General features: G+C 35.6%; 1 protein-coding gene across 2 annotated transcripts in view; it reads left to right on the top strand.

The window, feature by feature from the left end:
- The window catches only part of asic2 (acid-sensing (proton-gated) ion channel 2), a 505,439-nt gene that overhangs the window by 452,751 nt on the left and 26,674 nt on the right, over nucleotides 1-26,014 (top strand). For both annotated transcript variants that reach the window (XM_073839200.1, XM_073839193.1), the window contains 3 exons: nucleotides 986-1,113; nucleotides 21,041-21,191; nucleotides 23,566-23,622. In XM_073839200.1, the coding sequence (XP_073695301.1) occupies nucleotides 986-1,113; nucleotides 21,041-21,191; nucleotides 23,566-23,622 (336 nt within the window). The remainder of the gene's footprint in view (nucleotides 1-985; nucleotides 1,114-21,040; nucleotides 21,192-23,565; nucleotides 23,623-26,014) is intronic.

Below are 26,014 nucleotides of genomic sequence, written 5' to 3'. Positions count from 1 at the left end.
AAGTTTGGGGTCAGTGTGATTTTTTTTTTTTTTTTTTTGAAAGAAGTTAATTCTTTTTATTCAGCAAGAACACATTAAATTAATCAAAAGTAAAAGTTGAAACAATAATAATGTTGCAAAAGATTTCCAAAAAATGCTGTTCTGTTGGTCTTTCTATTAAATAGAGATAGCTGAAACAAATGTATCATGGTTTCCACAAAAATATTGAGCAGCACAACTGTTAAGCACAACATCATTGATGATAATAAGAAATGTTTCTTGGGCTGTTTTCATCATTGATAATAAGAAATGTTTATTGAGCAGCAAATCAGCATATTAGAATAATTTCTGAAGGATCATGTGACACTGAAGACTGGAGTAATGACTGCTGAAAATACAACTTTGCATCACAGGAAAAAAAACACGTTTTAATATATATTAAAATTTGAAACTGTTATTTTTAATTGTAATAATATATCACAATATTACTGGTTTTACTGTATTTTTTTATCAAAAAAAAGTGGGCATAAGAGACTTCTTTCAAAAACTTTAAAAAATCTTAGAAACCCCAGACTTTTAAGTGAAAACACATAAATATCTTTGGTCACATTGTTAAAATAATTAAATATGATTGAGCAATTTAGTGATGTGCAATAATGCTGTATTACATTTCATTTCATTACATTCATTTCGAGTCTGATTTCTCAAACTCTTGGAAAAAGTGCATAAAAGGTACTTGAAGTTCTTGAACTTGGTAACTCAATTATTTTGTGTTCATCAGCATTACGACAAGGACAAAAGCAAAGTTGTGAATCTGTTGGAAATAAAATACAGCTGGTCAACAGCAGAATCCGCTTAGGTGGTCTAGACCTTTTTCTTTTCAAGAATTAAAGCCTTAAAGATGCAAATATCTTCATTCAAGGCTACTTCTACTTAACTGCTCCATTGTACTCTGTTGAAGCAAAACTAATCTTTTTATTTCTCTCTCTCTCCTTCTCTGCTTTAGAAGAGACCGCATTTGAGGCAGGAGTGAGGGTACAGATCCACAGTCAGGCTGAGCCTCCCTTTGTACATGAGCTGGGCTTTGGAGTCGCCCCAGGCTTTCAGACCTTCGTGGCTACCCAGGAGCAAAGAGTGAGTGAGCTTTGACCTCTTGTTTGACCTCAGCCTAAATGTTTTGTCTTTCAAGCCCTATTTACACTTAGTATTAACATGCATGCTAAGGTGATCCTGTCACAAGAGTTCAGTAAAAGCAGAGCTCAAATCACAATCGATAGTCCGAAATGTAATGTAAATACTAATGCATCCTGACTGTTCCCACACACCAGTAAGGAACCCTCGAATACCCTGCCAAAACCAGATCACCCAGGGTAGTAAATGGGGCCTTTTTAATTCATACCCCTGTGTTCGTACTCCTCATTGCTCCACTTTTCTATTCTGTTTCATGTGCAACATTTATATTTCGTCAACCTCCTCAGGGTGTTCAGTGTTAAAAGACAATCACTTGGCTTGTGTTTCCACGTGTGTGTGAGAGACAGGTGAGTCTAAGCATACCAATTATTTTTTTGAAGCCCTTTCACTTAGATATTGATGTCTCTCTATGATATCTACTCTATTTATTTTTAGTTTTCCTATTGGTATTTTGCTCTCAACTTTGTTTTCTTTGTCTTTGCTGTCCTGATGCTGTGAGGCTTTAATATCTCCAGTCGTGACCTTGCTTGCAATCCAATTGCCATTTGTTTGCAATCAGTGAGTCAGATTCTCACTACAGCAAACAGAAAACAAGCCTGGCATTGTGTTTTTGTGAGAAAAGAGTGATTTCCATGTTTAACTAGTTTGGTGCTAATTCGGAAAAGTTTACAAATAATTTACTCACCCCCTTTTCATCCAAGATGTTCATGTCTTTCTTTCTTCAGTCATGAAGAAATTATGTTTCTTGAGGAGAACATTTCAGGAATGTTCTCCATGTAATGGACTTCTATGGTGCCCACGAGTTTGAACTTCCAAAATGCAGCTTAAATGCAGCTTCAAAGGGCTCTAAACAATCCCAGCTGATGAAGAAGGGTCTTATATATAGCTAAATCGGTTATTTTCAAAAAAAAAAAAAAATTAAATTAAAAATTAACCTCAAATGTTCATCTTGTCAATATCTCCTTCAACTTCAAAATCTTCTGACACCGCTGATTTACCTTTTTTTTTTTTTTTTTTTGTAAAGGACATTTGACCTTCTTTGCACGTTCACTTTGTAAACGCGATGTAGGATGATTTTAAAGTTGGAGGAGAAAATGAGATGGGAGTTTTTCGACTTGCCCTAATTGTATTGAACCGGAGTACACAGAGTACACATGCACATCGCAGAGCTAGACAAGACGAGCATTTGAGGTTAAAAAGTATATGATTTGAACACTTTTTTTTTTTTAGAAAATAACCAATCGTTTTGCTAGATAAGACCCTTCTGGGATTGTTTTAAAGCCCTTTGATGCTGCATTAAAACTCCATTTTGGAAGTTCAAACTCTGGGGCACCATAGAAGTCCACTATATGGAGATAAATCTTGAAATGTTTTCCTCAAGAAACATAATTTTTTAACGACTGAAGAAAGACATGAACATCTTGGATGAAAGTTGCTTGAATTGCGTATGGTGTGGTTTCTCTCTCAACATACATTATTTTGCCTTGTTGAAATGTTTTAACATTAAAGGTGACATGTCATAAAAAGTTGACTTTTCCGCAATTAAGTGCTATAATTGGGTCCCTGGTGCATCTACCAACCCAAAAAATGTAAAAAAAAGGACAACCAAGTATCTCTTCAACCATGTTAAAAAACGTAAAAATGGGGTTTTATTATAATATTACTGCCCCTAATTTGCACATTTCCACCCACAGTGCCGCCATTCTGTTTTCATTCAGTTCTAATGCAATTGCAAAAGTTTGAGCAAAGCATAATAACTGTTTTGTCGTTGGCTGCTCAGACGAGCACATAACACTATTTAGAGTCCCAGCCTCAGAGGAGACAAGAGAGCAGTGGATTTATTGATTTATTTACTGTATATTACACTTCTGCCACACAAATCTAATATAAACATACTATATCTTTCCCAGATGTTTACCTTCACAGACATAACTGACTGTTTTTGTAACTCATGTGTGTTTTTAACATAAACTTGTGTGTATTTGATAGTTTAAGCGCAATAAGACATGAAAGAGAACATGAAAGTTTAATACTCACATTGCTGTGTAACAGCTGCTTTCTGTGCATGTGCTTCGAATATGTGCACTCAGAAAACCGTATAGCAGAAGTTAATAAATAATATGTATAAAACATATGATTTCAATGTGACAGACATGATAATAAAAACCAAACAGACATTTTTTAGCAGAGTATCTGAGTTACGAGCCCTAATCTAGAAAAGTGGGCGGGAAGCAGCAGCTCATTTGCATTTAAAGAGCCATGCACGTAAACAGCATGTTTCTGCTTTCACTCAAAACAGGCATTTTCAAAATAATATAATAAATGATGTGGTGTATTTTAAGCTGAAAAGTCACAGACACATTCTGGGGACACCTGGCACTAAAAAGGGGCATAATAGATCTTAATGCTCACTGGCTGTTAGCAAAAATAGCGAATAGCAAATAGCGAAAAATACACAATGAACTACACACATTTAATCAGTACTTGTAAGGCTGAAGAAGCAGAAAAGGTCTGAAGACAGAAGACAGAAATACTGACAAGGACAAAAAGTAATAATGCCCAAGTTGTTTCTTTTTTCTTAGACAGGTAATAGACTAAGTTTATATGCCGCTTCCTTGTTGTTAATTGCGCTCACGGATGATTACTGGTTTTGTTTGATTATGCTTATTGTTATGTTTAGGTGGCTGTTAAACTGAAATACAGGCTAATGACAGTGCGCTAGTAACCTCAGCCCTCTATAGTTGTGGTGTGTAATTATGTTTATGAACATTAGGACTGTTTGGCAAGCCTTCAGCGGTGAGCGTTTTATTCCTATTCATAGCGGCCTAATAATATACTAAAATCACTGGCGCAAATCAGCTTTAATAATGATAATAAACCTTTTTTTTTTTTGAGTCAAATGCATCTGTCTGGTCATGACAACCTGTATAATGTGTGTTTTAAACTGTTGTGGACGATACATATGCAGCTGTAGTGTTTCTGTCAGAGTGTCTGCAGCCTTCACCCTCCCTGCTGTTATCTGAGAGTATAAGGCTGCTGTTCATTTATCTGCTGTAGTGTCCAGGTTAGGGAGGGTATCAACATCTCTCCCTGGGCTGTTTTTATCTGTCAGGGTCTCCTGCTCTCTTACCTTGTGTTATCTGTGCTCTTTCTCTCTATCTCTCTTCTTTATTTTTTGACAGTTCTTATTTTCATCATCCTGCAGCATGCGTTTGATTATTTCAGTGTCAGTCAGCAAAAGAATTTATACACATTTAAGTGTTTAATTTATTGCATTTTATCTATTTGCATCGGTAGATTTCAGTTACAATAGATCTTAAAAGGCATTTTCCTCATGCACTGAGACAGAAATCTCCACTGTAGTAGCACTTAGACACACTAGACTTTACATTTTTATTCCTATCTTTATTCTGAGCGGTTTGTTCATATATCATTCTCTTGATATATATGACATTTTATTTTTAAAAACATGGTGATTTTTCTTCTGGCTGTTGACAGTATTTTTGGATTTATGGAGTGATGAAAAGAGTTATCCAAAGTCCCTCAACAAAAAAGAAAGAAGAACTTTGAAACTGCTTTATGCAGTGTTCAGATTTATCTTATAGAAATGTATGCAATTAGACAATGCATCATTTGCATGTTTAGATATAATATTCAGAAAACAATCGTTTTATTGTTTGTTTGTTTTTTTGTTTGTTTTTTTAATTTCTTAAAATTGTGTAGGCATCCTACTCTTTGCAGTTAGCAAATCTGTAGTCTGCACACTATTACAATTGGTTGACATCTTAGGATATGATGAGTATCATTGGCCCATGTGTAGAACAGTTTTGAAAAATCCAGGTAATGAATAATTGATAGAGATAACTTGTTTCCGTTGTGTGGATCCACTGCCCATGATTAAATCAAGTTCGGCCAAAGAGTTATAACTTTTCTTTAGACATATGATGTTAGATGTACTGATTACATTCCCAGCACATCCATTAGAATTGCCTTTTTTTCATTAAAGCAACTTGAATTCTTGTTCCAAGATCGAGTTGAGCCAAAGAGTAACTATTTCAAGTTGGTTTAACATGATGCAATGGTGTTTGAATCAGAAACCTGATGCAATCTTCTTTAATCAACATGAATTGTTTAAAGTAGATTTTTTTAGTGTTGTCCATAGACATCTTCTACACTACAAGCTTAATGTCTCATGTGCACTCCACAATCTCTCTTTCTTCTCACTTGATACAATAATTTGAAGTCGAATAATTTTTTTGTGTCCATTTCATGTAGAACATATCTATATTTACTGGTTCACAACCAATTCACGTTGACATGCGCTGAACCAAACATATAATCCTGTAACTGACAAAATCAGGCACTTCATTAGGAAAATGTACTGGGCAGGCAAAGGAGGCAATGATGTGAAAGCAGGCATTGACGCGTTACTGTGGAGGCGTTATTGTGTTGATGCATTCATCCGTGTTAAGTCACAGTTCAGAACAACTTGGTTTGCAGCTTGGTTTCGATACTATTTTTTCCAGCATGTTTTTACTGTACAATAAACATTAGACACTATTGATATTAATATTCCACCATAATTCTCTTAACTTTGTTGCCTTTATTGCCACTAGTGTACGGCTAATGGAGTAGACTCACTTTTTAGTGTCCTTGCAGCTGCCTCATTGGTGTTGAATACATTATTATTCAAACGTTTGGGATTGGTAGGATTTATTTTTTGAAAGATGTCTCTTATATTCACCAAGGCTACATTTATTTGATCAAAAATACAGTAAAACAGTAATATTGTGAAACATTATTTCAATTTAAAAATTATTAATTTGGTATGTATGTACAGTATGTGTGAATGAATTCTGTAAAATAAATAAAATTCTTTATTTAATCCTTTGCAGTTTAAATACACCTTGCAGAATCTGCAAAACGCTCACTGATGATTCAGAAGGAACCATGATGCATTAAGAGCTGGGAGGTGAAAACTTTATAAATTTTAAGATCATGGTAAATTTGACTTATTTTGTGTTCTTGGAAATTACACCCCTAATGTATCATGTTTTCTTCTGAAGCATCAGTGAGCATTTGAACCTTCCATAATAGTTGCATATGAGTCCCTCAGTTGTCCTCAGTGTGAAAAGATGGATCTCAAAATCATACAGTCATTGTTGGAAAGGGTTCAAATACACAAAAATGCTGAAAAATTAAAGAATTTGTGGGACCTGAAGGATTTTTTCTGAAGAACAGCAGGCATTTTAACTGTTCAGGACAAACAAGGGACTCATAAAACAACTATCACTTAAAAAAAAAAAAAAACACACACACACAGCTGTGGATCATTCAGGTAACAAGACTCAAGTGTATGTAAACTTTTGAACAGGGTCATTTTCTATAAATTCAGCTATATTTTCCCTTTTGGACTATATGTAAATGTCTTTTATGTGAAATATCTTAATCGCGTCAGTACTAACTAAAAAATACCATGCATTTTGTATGAACCCTCTTATTTTGGTAAAATAATTAATATTTTGCAGATTCTGCAAGGTGTATGAAAACTTTTGACTTCAACTGTTATACTATATTTATACTTATTTATTATACAGTATTATTTTAAATAACTACAAATTTAAAAAAACTTCAGTTGCTTGTTGTCCAGTTTCACTTTCTTGCGTTTATAGTATAAGTATTGTTGAGGAACACCACAAGATGTGTGGTAGTAGTAACAAGACTGTACTGTGGTTAGTGTGTGGTTGTGCTGGAAGGATCAGCTGAAATGTTAAACCACCCTCCCCGTTGAACAAATGAGCCGGCCTGACAAGATCAGAACTTTTTCCCTGAAACCATTTGTTACAAACTTGGTTTTGACAGCTTGGCCGACCTACTGGGAAAAGTCCCAGTGCTCTTTATGGCCAGTACACCATGTGTGTCAGGGAGACTATTTTCAACAACACATTCATTTATTGTTCTTTTCTCAGGCCTGCTTGTCCCTCAGGACATGGCAGGATGCTATAAATCTCTTCCTGCACATTCAGCTTCTTACTAAGAGTAAAACATAGTTTTTGAATTGCTGAACATTGATTGAATCCAGGAAGAATATTGTTTATTTTGTAATAATAACAGTCTTTGATTGAGTGGTGCTTTGGGAATTGTCTCTATCACTCCCAGGATGCACTAAGAGCACAGCTTGTGCTTACTAAATATGTCTATCGTTTTGTTTCGCCCTTCAGATGTGCCATAAAAATTGACCATAAAATGAAATTATCCTTCAGATCCAACTATTATTTGTCTGAACATTATATTTCATACACTTCGTTACCCTACCGAACAGTCATTTGGGTCTATGGTCTTAACCTAATCATTTCATTAAGTTTGGGAATTTACATTAACAGAACAAATATAGCTGTGGAATTAATATTTAAACCAAAATAAATACAGGGACAGAACATTCCTTTAGTTTTCGAGAAAAAGGTTCTCGATATTCTCTGACCACGGTGTATCTCCAACTAATTATCATTAACCCTGATGTCCTACCCAGGGGCTGTAATGAGTCGCTGACGCAGTGTTGCAAGAATCCCATTACAAAAGACCCAGAGAGAAGGGGAAAAAGAACAAACAAGGTGAATGTGGCCAATTTCTAAAGCCATGCAATATGAATGCAGCTAGTGGGGTGGGCTGCAATGGCTTTTCATTTGATTGAAGAGTCTCAAGTTCACAGATTGAGTCTGAATGACATTTTCCTCTCAGAAATGCCTTTTCATTCCTCTCTTGTGCTTCGTCTCAGCTGGGAGCTCTGTAAATTTAGCAGTGGTTAATTAACTTTACTCTAGGCTTATAGGACCCGCAAAAAACTCGAAACATCCAGCAGCAGGACATATTTTCCACTCCCTCCTGTCTATCTCATGCCTCCTTCCTCTATTCGCGAACGTCTCTAGTGATCCCTCTGGCAGAGGAACCCTCCCAACACTCTGCCAGTAAATACGCTAAATTAGGTCCTCAAACTAGTTTGAAGAAACAAACTGCCATTCCCGGCATTCAATTACAGTACATATAACTTTTGCCAATATCATGGCCTCTTAATCACTATGATAAAGTTTCAGGTTTTATCAGTTTAGGCTGTTGACACATGGTGAATCTAGTATAAACCAGAAATGGTTTGTAGTTATCATTTAATCAAAAATATTTGTATTGTCGTAGACGTGAAATGGCTTGTGTAGTATTTAACTGCACTACCATTCTTCATATTCATGTTATCTTCACAAAATCAACAACCTTTTGTGTTTTTTTTTTTTTTTTTACTTTATTTTTAGGGGTTCAAGCGCGTAGCACTGAAACTCTATTGTGACTGTTTGAATAGTCAGGGATCAGCAATCTCCATATAAAATGAATCGTTCAGACCAAACTGTAAGTCGTAGAGGCTTGAAACTTGGAGGAATAGTAGTACTCACATCGCTGACAACGTGACCAAGGCTCGCCCCAATTGGCCTGACGAGGGCGCTACAGCGATCAAAAGTAGAAAATCACTTATAACTCCTAAATCATAAATAGCAGGCTCAAGTGTCTTATGTCGCTGGAATCCTTGGCTCACACCAGACAAAAGGCATGCTTCAGATTTGATCGTAAGACTTTTCGAATTTTGGGATTTTTTGAAAAACCTAGTAGTCATAGGTTTTTTGCTCAATCTGAACCAAACCGGTGCCAGAAGATTCTCTGGAGAGTGAATATCAATAATTATCAAAAAAAGTTTAACTTTCGACTCACCATCGCAAAGGGACACCAAAGCATTTGAAAGGTGTGGCATCACTTTTAGTAAAATGCCTATAACTCCTGAATGGAATGCGATATCTTCGCCAAACTCAGAACAATTATGTAAGAGCTTAATCTGAGATCACAGGGAAAAATCGTGGAGCATGGCCACATAAAATACTTAAAAAATGGCTATAACTGCGCAACCATTTGTCCTATCAACATCGCTGTCCGCGGTTGTGGTCCAACGTGCCGCAAGTGTCTAATATGGACATTTGCGTATCTCAAAAAAACATGGCCTATTAGACAGGGTTACGGAGGCCGATTAGAACAAAACTCAGTGGGCCTGTTTGACTCACGGCCCCAAAGGTATGTGAGAAATTTTAAACAAAACAGCCTCTGGACAATGATTTCACATTGTTTTAAGGGCATAAACGATTATACATTGCACTGTTTCCCACACATACATGCGATATTCATGTCATATGATAGAACTCCCCTAGAACCACTGCTGTCAATCAAATATTTTCTTAAATGATTGAGATGTAAACTACATTTGCAAACTAGTCCTAGGTTTTTCACTCAATCTGGGAAAAAAACACAGCAGTACAATTCTCTGGACTCTCTAGGTCAATAATTATCAAAATAATTGTGAAATTTACCCTTTGGGATGCTATAACCTAAAGGACAGCTAGTAGAGTTCAATGAGGAAATAGCTCATTTAAAGTGAGATGATACAGTATATTATCTTCTAAAGCTGTAGAGTATGGTTGTAATACACTCATCAATAGGATTAATTATGTAAGGGACAAATTCACTATAAAAGTTCAGAAAAAATTCAAGCATAAAAATAAACATTGGTTTAATGAAAACTTATGGAAGCTGATGAAGAACAGGGACTCTGCATTAAAGATGGCTATTAAATCAAGAAGAGATACTGTCAGGCTTTGTTATAAAGGACTGCAGAATAAAGTGATTCGAGAGCTGAGAGTAGCTAAATCAAGTTATTATCTTCACCAATTGAACAAGGCAAAAGGAAATAGCTAATTGATTTGGAAAAAAAAACAGAAGGAGACAAATTCTCCAGGAGATGTTAAGATCAGAGTTCAAGGAAATTTCATTCTTGACGATTATTCTGTAGCTACTACTTTCAGTATTTTTTTTATTAACTCTGTTAATGAACTGAGGGATAAATTTGCAAAAAGGGAAAGAAATATTCTGCTGTCTGACATTGATGGCCAAGGTTTTAACCTAGCCATGACTAATGAAACGTAGGTTAACAAAGTTATCAGTTCACTAAGAAATACTAAATATAGGGATGTTCATCAATTTGACACCAATTTTCTTAAAACTCATAAAGATACTCACTTTTGATCACTTTGAGGTTAGCAACTATAGACCTATCAGCATACTGTCAGTAGTCTGACATCTTAATCAACTGACATCTTAATCAACTGACATCTTATCTTAATACAGCTAAGGTTGGTTTACAGTCTATGCAATTTGCTTTTAGAGTAAATCATTCTACTGAAACAGCTATTTTACATTTAACAGAGCAAATAAGGGTAGGCTTGTTAAAGGTGGAACAGTTGGTGCTATACTTTTATATATTGTGCTATACTTGTAGATTTACGTAAAGCCTTCAACACGGTTAATCACAATGTTTTTCTTTCTAAATTATCTAAGTTCCAATTTTCATTTGGGGCTTTAGCATGAATTCCCTCATGTTTATCAAATAGACAGCAATGTGTAACAATTAAAGGGGTTCATTCTAATACCTTAACCTGTACAATGGGTGTACCCCAAGGATCAATATTAGGCCCTTTATTATTTAGCCTGTATATTAATGATCTCCCACAGCAGTGCGAAGGCATACAAGTGCAAATGTATGCTGATGATACTGTTATTTTTACACATGCAAGAACAAAAGAGTTAGCAGCTGAAAAGCTAAATGTTGCTATGGAAAGGTTACACAGTGGTTAGAGCAACCGTGTCTTACCTTGGACACTGGTAACACAAATGTTTGTTCTTCCAATTGCAGATAAGTGGTGACAAGATAGAAATTGTTACTGAGTTTAATTATCTTGGTTTAACACTGGATCCAAAACTTAGTTTAAAAAAAAAACATGTAAAGAAAATGGTAAGAAATATAAAATATAACTTGATAAATTTCAGCCAAATTAGACAATGCCTTCCCACTGATGTAGCTAAGACGTTTATGCATGCTACAATCTTTTCTCATCTCTTGTCTGACATGCTTTGGTCAAGCAGGAGAAACTGTTATTAAACCTTTAAAATATCTTTATAATCAGACTTTGATAATTCTAGATAAAAAGACTATCCAATATCATCACTGAAGGGTTTTGGAGAAATACAACTTCTTTTGATCATATTAGACTTTTATCAAATTTGTGGATGGTATAAAATTGTTAATGGTTTGGCCCCCTTCCATACTAAGTGATTTTGAGCATTTTCGCTCAGCAGACTCTGTAAGATCTACTAGATCATCATCTATTAGTGATTGTGTTGTTCCTTTTCGTCACTTTGCCTTTGGATTATCATCTTTTTCTGTGAAAGGTATGATTCATTGGAACCAGAAGACGTAAAGATGTGCATATCTATTGATATTGAAAACTGAAATCTTTTTTAAAATGAACTCAACTCTGTAAACACTGACATGATGGTGTTTTAACTGGATGTTATTTTTACTGTTCTTTGTGGCTCTGATAGGATGTGTATAAGTATTAATGTATTGTGTGTGTGTGTGTGTGTGTGTGTGTGTGTGTGTGTGTGTGTGTGTGTGTGTGTGTGTGTGTGTGTGTGTGTGTGTGTGTGTGTGTGTGTGTGTGTGCGTGTGTGTGTGTGTGTTTGTTGTTTCAGGTTTTTGTTTACCTATGCAAGTGATTCTAAACAATCATGCAAAGTATTTAGAAGATCGTACCACATCTGGCACTATAACAGTTATAAACATTAAAAACCATAACATTTATATAGTAAATTACCTGGATTTGCCAAAAATGTTTTTTTTTTTTTTTTTAATCTTTGATTTGCTGGTTACAGGCTTGCTAAAAAAGGTCTTTTTTCATATGTGCTAAAATGCCTTAAAGCGCTTGAACCCTGGTAATTGCTGCTTGAAGCTATATTTTATTTTATTAATATTATTTTTTTAATAGTACGACTTATAATAAGTTATGTTCACCAAGGCTGCAATTATTTGATCAAAAAAAAAAAACTGTAAAAACAGTAACATTGTGAAATATTATTAGAATTTAACTCCAGTGTTCAGTGCCACATGATCCTTCAGAAATCATTCTAACATATATAAAATCCAAAGTTCTGTACCATTCCAAATAGTCCAAGCTTTTTCTAAAGCATCCTAATTACCCTGATTCATTGGGAACAGCTGTTTTAATCAACTCAACCTGTGAAAAACAGAAGCTCTCTGCTGTTGGTTTGTGGACAGTCATGGCTAAGACAAAGGAGCTCACTGAGGAAATAAGATCATAATAACCTATAAGATCATAATAACCTATAACCTATAATAACCTATAACCTATAACTCTATAAGACCATATCTAAATATTTTGAAGTTCCAGTGGCTACAGTGCAAAGTATTATTAAAAAATACAAGACGTTCCGCACTGTGAAAAATCTCAGAGGACGTGGTCGGAAACCAAAAGTGAAACCTGTGCTGGCCAGGAGGATAGTGAGAGAGGTAAACAAGAATCCAAGGATCACCACCAAGGCCATCCTGATGAATCTGGGCTCTGCTGGTGGCAACATCTCAAGGCAGACAGTCCAACGGACACTGCACACCACTGGGTTCCACGGACGCAGACCAAGGAGGACACCACTTCTCCAAGGCACACAAAAGCCCGCTTGGCCTTTGCAAATGCTCATCTGGACAAAGAAGAAGACTTCTGGTCTTCTGTTTTATGGTCAGATGAAACAAAAATTGAATTGTTTGGCCACAATGATGTAGCCTTCATTCGGCGAAAAAAAAAAAAAGAGAAGCCTTCAACCCTAAGAACACCATCCCCACTGTCAAACATGGTGATGGGAATCTAATGTTTTAGGGGTGTTTTTCAGCCGGTGGACCAGGGAACCTAATCACAGTAAACTGCACCATGAAAAGGTGCAATACATCAAATTTTTCAACAACAACATCAGGCAGTCTGCAGAGAAACTTGGCCTTGGGCACCAGAGGACATTTCAGCACGACAACAACCCAAAACACACAGCAAAAGTGGTGAAGAAATGGTTAGCAGAAAAAAACATTAACGTTTTGCAGTGACCCAGTCAGAGTCCTGACTTAAATCCAATTGAGAATCTGTGGAGGGAGCTAAAGATCAGGGTGATGGCAAGGAGACCCTCCAACCTGAAAGAGTTGGAGCTCATCGCTAAAGATGAATGGGCAAAAATACCAGTGGAGACATGCAAAAAGCAATTATAGGAAGCGTTTGATTGCTGTAATAGCCAATAAAGGCTTTTCTTTTGATTATGGAGAAGGGTATGAATAATTTTGGACTTTTTGTTCAAATGTAAATTAAAGATAAGTAATATTTTTTTTTCACAACGATGCCTCTTGTACATCGTCTTATTATCTTCTGGGAAACGTCTGTGTCATTTCTAATAAAAAAAAAAAAAAAAAAAAAAAAACCTTGCTGGTTGATTAAAAGTAACTTTAAGTCAGAATTTGCTAGGAGTATGAATAATTTCGGGCTTGACTGTATATGTTAAAGTTATGATCACCAAGGTTGCAATTATTTGATCCAATAAAACAAACAAAAAACAGTAAAAACAGTAACATTGTGAAATATTATTAAAATTTTTACTCCAGTGTTCAGTGCCACATGATCCTTCAGAAATCATTCTAACTTGGTAATTTGCTGCTCAAGAAACATCTCATATAATCAATACTGAATGTGGGGACTTACTTTTTCAGGATTCTTTTAAGAATAGATAATTTAAATAATACATTTTATTTTTAAATAATAGATCTAATAAATTTTTTTAGTGGCAACGTAAAATCGTTTACTTTCACTTTTGATTGTTTTTTTTTTTTGTTTTTTTTGTTTTTTTATCTTGACCCAAACTTTTGAACAGAAGTACAAGTGTTTTTTGTTTGTTTGTTTTTTCAGAAATATTTTTGGGACACACTGGCATCAGTAAGCTTGCGTGTTCATTAGAGCTGTGTAGTGACAGAAGGTGGTGCGTAAAGTATCTGCCCTCAGAGTTAGTTATAAGCTGTGCGCGCATACACACACACGCACACGGTGACGCTGGAAGGGAAGGTCAGTATGAAGGGCAGAACCCTGATTTACACTCACACTGTCTTAATCATTAATGAATAATTAATGCAAATGGAACATCAGCATTTTCTACAACTCAATCGACTGATTGAATTAAAAATTATAGCTCATACAACCTTGCCCTCATTTGTAATGTTAATAGTAAGCACTGATTGTAAAAACTGATGTGTAATAATTAGAGCTATCAATTTAGCATATAATAGTTAGTGTGGTAATTGAAAAAAAAATTCAATAAAATTAATTCATTAAAAAGTAATGCTATTAGTTATATTCATATAACAGAATTGTAATCAGAATGGAGAGGCTTGGCGTGTATTTTTGACAAAGCGTCTTTAAATTGAGCGAGGCACTGAAAAACAGTGTTCATTTGGACTTACTAATGATATTTTGACTTCTAAAGTATGTGTATTTTTTCCTCTCATTTGCTACAATAAGGTTTGAGGGCTTTTCCTTAGTGGCAATCCTTAAAACCTTTTAATAACTCTTTCTTCTAGTATACGAAGTATATATGTGTTTTATTTTATTTTATTATATTTCTATTTATGCAATTATCCTTTGATGTTGGAATTACTGATGCAATCAGCTACTAGTAACACACAAAGTGTGATTTCACACACTTTGAGAAATACTTAATTAAGCTTGTTTTTTATATAGTTCAAAGAGAGGCTGCAGTACCTCTGAAGGAACACTAGAGAAATGCAAATGAAGTTATTATAAGGCTGTTTACTAAAGAAACCTGTCATTGAGTTTGTTTTAAAGACACTGTTTGTTGCGGCAGGCTTTTGTCAGCATTTCCCCTCTGATACCCAGCGTCAGATCTGGATGCTGGGTTCATTTTTGATTCCCAGTGCAGAGGTAAGACGACAGGCCTTTTAAAGTCTTCCCATGCCAAAATAGCTTTGATTTTATCTCCACTGACAAATTTCATTTGCCTGTCAGATATCTTTTTTCCCCATCAGCAGCCGCATGAAATCGGTTCCTCAATCTGTGCCTGATGCTCAGTGGTTTCCAGACGCAGTTGGAAAGAGATTATGTCCCTTCTGATCCCCTCCAAGTCAGCTCATTATTCACATTTGGCTCTCTCAGTCTTAAAACCGCATTACCCGTGATGTCTCCCGTCGAGACTAAATGAAGCTGACCCGCATGGAAGCGTGGGTAATGTATGCTCGGAGAAGTGTGGATGTGGGCAACCTATTGTTTTGGGGCAGATGGACTCCTCCTCCTCTCCACCTGCCATTTCCTGTGCCATGTCTCTTCCTCTTGTTGTTTGCGATCTCTTTTGTCATTCCCTCTTAAATCCTTAATCCTGCTCCATATTTCTCTCTCCCTTGACATTCACGCCCTTCCCTCCCTGCCGCCTTCCCCATCCATCTGCTGCCAGGTTCACTGATACGAGAACCAGTTCAGGGTGTTTGCTCATGGAGGATTGTGGAGTGCGATCGTGCTAGAAGTTGTTTGTAACACAGCAAACAATCCTTCCAGCCAATGGATACATGCCAGCAGGATGCCTGTTGATGCATCTGACAAAATACACTTGGTGCGTCTATGTAAAGTCCTTAGACAAAGACGTCTATAAAGCACCTTTTAATTTTTGTTTTATGATAAATCATGCAATTGTTTATCACTCTTGCACAGAACAAAAGGTGCGCTTTGTGTGCCAAATTGCGACTAATTTACTTTTTTCCCCAATGATTTTAATGTGGTGTAATGTTTTCCTGGCTGATATAACAGTGGTTTTGGACTTTATTCCAACATGCATGGATTAAGCTTTGCACCAATTTTGGTTACAGATGCCACTGTAGAAATATCCAGAGGATAGAAGATTTATTATTCATTTATTCAGCAGGCAAACATGTCCAATAACAGGGGGTTAGTCTTGCTTAGAACCTCCTACTTAGACAGGAAGTGACTGCGTGATCTATCTGATGTCAGATAAAAAGCAACAGACCACAAATTACTTTTTTGAATTTTCCCTATATATATATATATATATATATATATATATATTTTTTTTTTTTTTAGCTCTGTAACCTAAAGGGAACCCTGGGTATTAAGACATGTATGGCTTATTATAACATAAATGATGTCTCTTACTGAAATATGTAGTAGAAAACACATGAAAGATTTACATTATTTCAAAAATCCAAATCCTTTTGTACATATTTTGGACTATGAGGCTACTGTCACTACCTGTTGCTATGTTTACCTCAAGACTTATTCCATAGAATGGGTGCCATTTACTTCCAAAACTCTTTCCAAAAAAAGATCCATCTCAGGTAACTATATTTAATTTTTTAAATCTTTAAATTTTACAATGGTAGATGGATGCATTTTTCTCAGTCCTGTTACCAAAACTCTGTCTTTTAAAAAGCATGTTTAAAAATATGTCAACAAATTCCTTAATTTTCCCTTCAGGCAGGTGTTTATTTTAAAGACATTGTTGGTTTCATGGTCAAATAATATTATTTTTATAATAAAAAATGTCTATTTATCTACACAATGTGTATTTTTCTAAAGTACACAAACCCATTTTTTTTTTTTTTTCATTTTAAAGGCAAACTCAAACCTCAAGCTTATTAATTTTCTATGATGCAATTTATTAAACAATGGGATAAATGATGGACCAAACTTACAGCAATGAAATTGGGTATCAGGAATGAGTATTTATTATATTAGTATATAGGTTTGATTACACATGTGATGTGTTAATGCTCGCTCTGATATAGTAAAGAGTGTTGAACATTGACTAGTGAGCTGACCTCACTGCTAAAAAAAAAAAAAGGCCAAATCGTGTTTCTGTTTAAATCTAGTGGTCTGCAGAGGTTTTTGTTAGGGTTATGTTTAGGGATAGAGAATGAGTTATGAGGTAAGGATTCCATATATGAGTTTAATACATAATTGCCACAGGACAGAAATTTCAAGTACTTTTTCTGTCATACTTGCAGGAATGTTATATGAAACTACAATGTAGCAACAACCATAGGTTTTCTCTGGGCAAAAACATTGTTTCAGTGTGGATAAAAGGCCAATCTAGATGCATGTTCAAATTAAGATTAATCAGATTAATATGGATGTAGCCTAATATTTACATTAATAAATCAGATGACACTACTCACTCCTGTTACTTTTACTCAGTTACTATATATAAGTATAGGATATATGAGTAACATGACTAAACGTAACAGGACTGAGATTTTAGGATAAAATTGGTGAATATATATAATATAGCCACATTAAATACATGCTAATATTATGAGAATACCAAAGATTTGTATTTTTAAAATAAACAAGTAACATCTAAGAAATAATTTAGATAACAGGACAGTATATTTATAATGATGCTCCCAGTCACCGTTACAATATCATCAAAAAAAAAAAACAGAAAGGAAATAAGACTTCAGTTTTTTTTTGTTTTTGTTTTTTTGTGAAAACCTGGGGACACAACTAAAATGCGTATTTTATCTGAAATATTATAGATTTATTTTGAAATAAATATATTTAAAGCAAAGATGGGATATGGAGGTCCACAAAAATGCAAAATAAAAATGATTTCTGAAGGATTTTTAGCATTATATTTCATGTTAAAATGTAGTGTTAGACACTGGTGTGTACAAATGCTATAATTTCAGAGTTTTAGGTATTTTTTCATGATTTTTTAAAATTATATATTTTAAGTTTGCAGTTAGATTAATGTGCAGGACACTTTGCTTAATAATAAAATGTATTTTATAGTTAATTTGTGTGCATGATTGTACCTATAATATCCTGGGGACAGAAATGGCACTCATTCGGTGGAATGGCCCTCAACACAACTCAGAATACACATCTTGGAAAATAAAATATTCATACTATGACCACAGCTACTGAAAGACTTTACAAACGGCAGAGACAAGAAATGCTATGCCATCCTGGCAGGACGTAAACATGCAGACGCTTGTCATGATGCCGCAGACATTGAAGGAGTTTCTCAGCACGGATTTCACTCGATATCTGTGGCAGTTTAGACTTCTTGTGGGAGAAAAAAGTATGGTACAGCAATTTGTTTAAGCCTATGCTTATATCCATCACCACCTGTAATCTCTTTCAGTAGCTGTTATCAACGTATCAGTATTTTATTTTCTAACTTGTGTTGCGGTAAAAGTAGCAAGAGGTAGCGCCAATAGATCACAAAGTGCAACCATTTTACGTAATCTAAATAATAGTGCCCCCAAAGTCTTAAATATGTATAAAACAATGTGGATTTTTTTTATTTTTTTTAATAACGTAAATCTTTCATCTTTTTTACTTTTCTTTTCTACTAAATAAATAGCCCACTCTGAAGGCTGATCAACAGCTTTTTCCCCCAGGCTGTGAGGGCCCTCAAATCCAACCACATCACCCCCCTCTGAACCTTCATCTACAACCTTTCCTACTTAAACACTGCCACATGAAAACTGTTGAAAATCCTCAAAAACATTAGTGCAGTTCTGAGTGTGCTACACACAGTTGAGTGGGCTGAACAAACCACCTGTAGAAAACACACTCTTTCCCCTCTACATGCACCAGACACTTTCTTACAAACACTCCATGTTTCCAAAATAAAAAAAATAAAAAAACACTCTGAAATTCTAAATGTGCTATACACAGGTCAGTGGGCTGGACAAACCACCTGTAGAAACACTCCATGTTACAAAGAAAACAAGAAAAACACCTTGTACCTCTTTTGCACAATATCTTGCACAATATTGTATAGTATTATGTAAAGTATAGTCTGTCTCAGGTTATTTGTATAGTCAACTATTTATAGTATATTTATAGTTAGATTACCACTTCACTAAGTTAGCTATGTATAGGTCTAAACAATTGCTCTTACGTCTAGTGTTGTATGTTATATTTGTTTATTTATGTAGCACCATGGTCCTGCGAGACACGACATTTCATTCCACTGACTTGACTTGACTTAACTTAAATATTTCAGTAAGACAAATCATTTACGTTACATTAAGCCAGACCTGAGGTTCCTTTTAAATAGTTTTAATGGAAATTATTTTTTTGGTACAGTAAGGTCCCATTCGCTAACATTAGTTAATACTAGTGGTGGGCATAGATTAATTTTTTTAATCTAGATTAAATCTTGAAATTAATCTAGATTAATCTAGATTAAAATGGCTAATTTGAATTCTTCTGAAAGCATTCAGAATATGTCTGCTACCCAAATAATGACTAAAAGTAAGTCTTTGAGAAGTGGTTTCTCAAGCCAGGTGGCGCATTAGACCAGGCGCTCATCTCCTGTTTCCAAAATGCATTACAAACTGCTTGACAATTGCATTTAAAACACAATTACCTATACAAACTTGTGTAACCAAGTACTTCTGCGCAAAAGGCTGTACGACGTGCGCGTTCCAGTAAAATATACAGGCGCGCGGGTATGGATAGCCTATCTGCGTGCATCTTCCAATAAACTGCGTTGCTTTTAGAAGCGTCAATTCAGTTGTTGCATATAGTATAATGTCTTTATTTCGGGATTATCAAAGTAAATTATAACTCAAACTTGAGATTTTACTGGGGCACAGCAGATTTTCACTGGGGCACGTGCCCCAGTAAAAAGGGTCTAGCAACGCACGCACCTGCCCTGAAGCGGCTTCATAACTGCATCCATGTCTGCGCGTCTCATTTGATGTGGTAATTTAACAGAAGTTGAAGACTCGTTCTCGCCCCCTACGTTGCAATTCAACTAGATATACGTCATCCGCGCTAAAATATCAAAGTGAAAGTCATCATAGCTTGCATAGTTTAGACCCAGCTCCCAACCCAACTTTGAGAATAGATTAACGGCGATATTTTTTTTATCGCGCGATATGAGTCTCACGTTAACGCAGCACGTTAACGCCGATAACGGCCCACCACTAGTTAATACATTAACTAACATCACAATTACTAACAACTAAAAACTAACATTTCACATTTAACGTTTCACAGACAGGGCTTAAGCCTAGTCTCAGGCTAAAATGTAAGTCTAAGTTGTTTAAACTGAAAAAAGACTTCCACTGCAAATTATCAGTGCCTTTGTTTTGTCTCAAGACACCATAATGTATTTTTTCTAAGGCACAGTTATAAAAATTACTTAAATGTTCTAATTGAACTATGGCCTAATCCTGGCTTAGTCTAAGCTCTGTCTATGAAACCAGGCCATAGTGGACTAATGTTAACTTTATTGTCAAGTGTTACTATTTCTTTTTTTTTTCTTTTTAATCTTGTTTTTCAACTTTTGTTGTTGCTGTTTAGATAAACTTTGACTTGACAATTTATTTTGTTTTTGTTTGCAGTGTTGAGATATACAGCAATAATAGAGCGAATACATGAAAATTAATTATGTAGCAATTTCCGTGAACGCAGAAAAGGTCAAAAGAGGCATAACTGAAAAATACCGTTATGTTTGTGAATATCTAGTTTATTCACTCAAACAAAAAACTCGAATGCCAATCCAATTAATTCAAAACAATAGTATCTAATAACAAATTAGTTCTGGCTCAAAAGCACTCATTGTGTCAGCCCAGTACTATTATCTCCCAGTACTATTATCTCCTTTTTTTTTTTTTTTGTCCAATATGACATTAGAGGGTTAGGAAATGGACTTTGAATGCTCTGTGGGCATTCTGTCAGAGTATGAAACTAATTGGTGGTTATTGAGATCAAATAAAAGAGATTTGCATTGACCACTGGTGTTGTCAAAAGCACAGTGCTTTTTGTGTCTCCCCCAAAATAACCTTGTTTGTACAAAATATGTCTTACAAATGCTAATCAATCTGTTTAATGCATTTTAATCTGTTCTTCTCTTTCAGCTGACATACCTTCCTCCTCCATGGGGCGAGTGCGTGTCCAGAGCCCTGGATTCAGGCCTCTTTCAGGTGTACAGCGTGTCTGCCTGCCGTATCGAGTGTGAGACACGCTACATCGTAGAGAACTGCAACTGCAGGATGGTCTACATGCCTGGTACGTCCCAACCTAGCAGTGCTTGAAACTTTTAGGACATTAAAGAGCAGTGAGATTATTCTACTACAGTGCCTTGCAAAAGTATTCATACCTCTTCATTTTTGTCACATTTTGTTTTGTTGCAGCATTATGTTAAACTGCTTTAAATATTTTTTCCCCACATCAATTTACACTCCATACACCATAATAATGACAAAGCAAAAAGCAGATTTGCAAATTTTACAAATTTATTAAAAATAAAACACTGAAATAAGTACATTGCATAAGTATTCATACCCTTAACTCAGTACATCGTTGAAGCACCTTTACAGCCTCAAGTCTTTTTGGGTATGATGTGACAAGCTTTGCACATCTGCATTTGGCAATTATCTGCCATTCTTTGCCTCACCTTTTCAGCTCTCAAGCTCTGTTAGCTTGGATGGGGGCGGGCAGACATTTTTCTAGAGTCCTAGTTGTTCCAATCATCTTCCATTATGGATAATGCTTCTGTGAACCTTCAATGCAGCAGATTTTTTTCTGAACTCTTCCCTAGATCATTGCCTTAATGCAAGTCTGTCACTGAGCTCTACAGGCAGTTATCTTGACCTCCGGACTTGGTTTTTGCTCTGATATGCATTTTCAGCTGTTAGACCTTTTCTGAGAGGTGTGTGCCTTTCTAAATCATACTCATTCAAATCAATTTGCCACAGTTTAACTCCACTCGAAGTGTAGTAACATCTAGAAGCAATATGAATGCTCCCAAGCTAAATTTCGGGTGTCCCAGAAAAGGGTATGAATACTTATGCAACGGGATCTTTTCAGTTTTTTTTTTTTTTTTTTTTTTTTTTTATAAATTTGCACAAATGTTAAAAACCAGTTTTTTTGCTTTGCCATTATGAACTAGGGAGTGTAGATTGATGTGGGAAAAAAAGTAATTTAAAGTAGTTTAACATAAGGCAGCAACATAAAAAAATGTGAAAAAATGAAGGGGTATGAATAATTTCGCTAGGCACTGTATATAGAAATACACAAAGTAGTAGTGAATATAGCGTTTGAAGCAGTAACTGTTTGCATATATCCTATACATACTAGAAATGAATGACGGCTTTTATGATGTGCAAATAAGTAATTTGCATGCAAATCAGAACAGAAGATTTCCAACCCCTTATTTATGTATTCAGATGACAGATATAATGAAGACGTCACTAATAATCTGTGACTGAATAGTTATGACAAATAGAGTTTGTACTGTCTAACACGAAACCAGCAGGGACCAATGTTCCCATCTTCTCCGTGTAAACCCATCTAAGGTCTTTAATTCTTGATGAGCAGTCATTCAATGAGGTCACATTTCATATTCTGGCGGAAAGCAAGTCAGCATGAGGTTGTGCTTAGCGATAACTTGATGCCTTGTGGCATTTGTTGTTTGCATTTGGCAGCTGAGCAAAACCTGACTGAACTTGTTTAGAAGAGGTCAGAATATAGAAATGAACTCAGTTTTTCTGTGGGCCAAAGGTGCTTGGGAACAAGCCCACAAACTGACAGCAAGGCCTTGTAAGCATGAACCATGACCGAACTTGACATATTGTATAATTTGAAAAGTGTGGAAGAGCTCTTTGCAAAATGGTCTTCGGAAATATCCCATTCTAATTTCATTTCACTGATAAAAGAGTCATTTTGGCCCATTGATAAATAGTCATCTTTAACTGTTACTAAATGGTCTTTTTAAAGACGCAATATATTTCCATGATTTCATAATATGATTTCATGAACTTTCCATTGTGACTAAGTGCCCTTTATGTCTCATTCTTAATGCCAATTTATGCTCTCCCATAATAGCTGATCTTTAAAGTTAGTGCTGAAGTCGTTTTCATTTTCAACTGGTCTCTTTTAATGACACTGTATGGTCTCCATTTTCACCTATCTGATAAAACCACTACTTTTTTTTTTTCATAAAGGTCCCTATTAATTCTAACCCATAGGTTCCAACCTTTTGCTTCTTCAATGGCGCTCAAGACAGGACAATTATCTCACAGATGATTAGCCCCTCATTCACACAGTCACCCTGCTCTAATACTGTAATTATAGATTCATTAACTGATTGTGAATGCCCTGTGATGTACATTCAGGATATGTCTGAAACACTCTGGCCAAGAGCAAGTGCAGACGTGCACAAAACTTTCTTTCATACGCACACACACAAACACACGCACTCCCGGTTGTTTATTTCTTGTCATGCTGCTGAGTTTGGCTAGGTGAAGTTTGGGTCTGTTTTTCTCCTACTCAGAACACGTTTTCTGTGTTTCATTATTAATTTAAGAAGGCTGAATAAAGAAGAACTTTTCTTTGGCACTTACATTTTTTTTCTGTTGCTTTGTTTTTCTCTCATTTCTAGGTGATTCTCCGTACTGCACTCCTGAACAGTATAAGGACTGTGCTGAACCTGCTCTGGGTGAGTGTGTTCTTCACGCACACACACTCACACTGGTTTTTCATGTTTTATAAAGACTCTCCATAGACGTAATGGGTTTTATACAGTACAAACTGTATCTTCTATCCCCTACTGCTAAACCTACCCTTCACAGAAAACCTTATGAACAATTTGTATCATTCATAAGCTGTTTTCCTCATGGGAACCAAAAATAAAAATCACCACATAGTCAAAAAAGACTGGTATTACTATCCTAGGTGTACATGACTTTCATGATGAATATACTCAGAGTTACATTACAAAATGTCCTGGCTCTTCCAAGCTTTATAATGGCAGTTATAAAACTTAGGATAGCTTGAGGGTTAGTAAATCATGGGGTAATTTTCATTTTTGAGTGAACTATCCCTTTCAAGACATATTGACAGTTTGTATTCCATTTTGTTTGTAAATGCTTTAGTCAAGGTTTTGTTTGTAACATCATACACATTCTGGCTCCATTTAGCAAGTGTACTTACTTAAAAAAAATTTAAATTATCCATCTCTGTAGTCCAGCGGATCTCAGTCCTGGTCCTGGAGAACTCTAGCATTGCACATTTTGTATGTCTCCCTGTGGGTTAAAAATAGTCATGTTTAATAATATTATCAAATTAACTGCATCGGATGAGAGCTAAACTTAAACTGAATTAAGCTGGATAATGAGACTGTTGGCTTCAGAGCTGCTTTTTAGCTAAATCAAATTTTTCATAATTAATGAATTTTGCAACATTAACACTGTTATTTTCCTGTTTATTACTGTGAAGCTGCTTTGGCACAATTTGTGTTGTATAAAGTGTAGATAAATAAAGACTGCAGCTATTTGCACAAGGGCAAATAACGATAGATGCTATTTACACTAAGTGCGCATACACTCTTAAAAATAAAGGTTCTTTATTGGCATCAATGGTTCTATGAAGAACCTTGAAGATCAGTGGAACCTTTCAAATGCAGAAAAAGGTACTTTATAGTCGAAAAAAGTTCTTTAGATTATTATGTTTTTCAAAATGGTTATTTTAGGAACTGTTCGCTGAAAAGTTCTAAAAATGGTTATTCAACTGCAAAAAACACCCTTTTGGAACCTTTAATTTTTTTAAAAGTCGAAAAAGGTTCTTTAAAGGGATAGTTCACCCAAAAATGAAAATTTGATGTTTATCTGCTTACCCCCAATGCATCCAAGATGTAGGTGACTTTGTTTCCTCAGAAAAACACAAATGAAGATTTTTAATGAAAACCGGTGCAGTCTGCCAGCCTTATCATGGACGTGGATGGGCACCAAACCTTTAAAAGTTAACAAAAACATGCACAGACAAATCCAAATTACACCCTGCGCCTCGTGACGATACATTGATGTCCTAAGACACGAAACGATCGTTTTTTGTGAAAAAAAGTAAACAGTATTTATATCATTTTTTACCTTTGATACACAGCCACATCCATCTGTCATGAAGCACGAGTTTGGCATCAGTCACGTCACATGTGAACGGGCTCTGTCGTAGAATACGCAAACGCCGGAAGCGATCTGTCGCATGAATACGACACTCATTGTTTCCACACTGCACAAAGATTGTGGGTTTAACGGCTGTTCAAAATGGTAATTACTTGCGCGTATCCTGATTGTTTAAACCGATTTAAAGCTAAAAGATTACGTTTGCTTTCACAAACTCATCCGGGACTTTTCACTGATTTCCCCTTACGGCGTTTGCGTATTCTACGCCAGAAGCGCGTGCACATGTGACGTGACTGAAGCCAAACTCGTGCTCATGACAGATGGACGTGGCTGTGTATCAAAGGTAAAAAATGATATAAATACTGTTCAGTTTCTCGCAAAAACCGATCGTTTCGTGTCTTAGGACATCAATGTATCGTCACGAGCCGCAGGGTGTAATTTGGATTTGTCTGTGCATGTTTTTGTTTACTTTTAAAGGTTTGATGCCCATCCATATCCATGATAAGGCTGGCAGACTGCACCGGTTTTCATTAAAAATCTTCGTTTGTGTTTTTCTGAGGAAACAAAGTCACCTACATCTTGGATGCATTTGGGGGTAAGCAGATAAACATCAAATTTTCATTTTTGGGTGAACTATCCCTTTAAGTTTTATAAAATGTTCTTTAAAATGGTTCTTGTAGAAGGTTTTGGAAGCTTTATTTTTAAGAGTGTAGCAATGGATTCTATTTACACTAAGTAAAAATAGCAGTAATTTAAAGATATGCTATTTACACTAAGTGCAAATAGCAATAGATTCTATTTACACTATGTAAAAATAGGAGTATTTTCTTTGCAATAATAGTAGTTGCCAGTGTTGGGGAAAGTTTCTTTTAAAAGTAATGCATTATAATATTGAGTTACTCTCTATAAAAATAGTAACTAATTACATTA

The sequence above is a fragment of the Garra rufa genome, chromosome 1, assembly GCF_049309525.1.
Source record: "Garra rufa chromosome 1, GarRuf1.0, whole genome shotgun sequence".
Taxonomy (NCBI): domain Eukaryota; kingdom Metazoa; phylum Chordata; class Actinopteri; order Cypriniformes; family Cyprinidae; genus Garra; species Garra rufa.
This window is presented reverse-complemented; position numbering and strand designations above follow the sequence as displayed.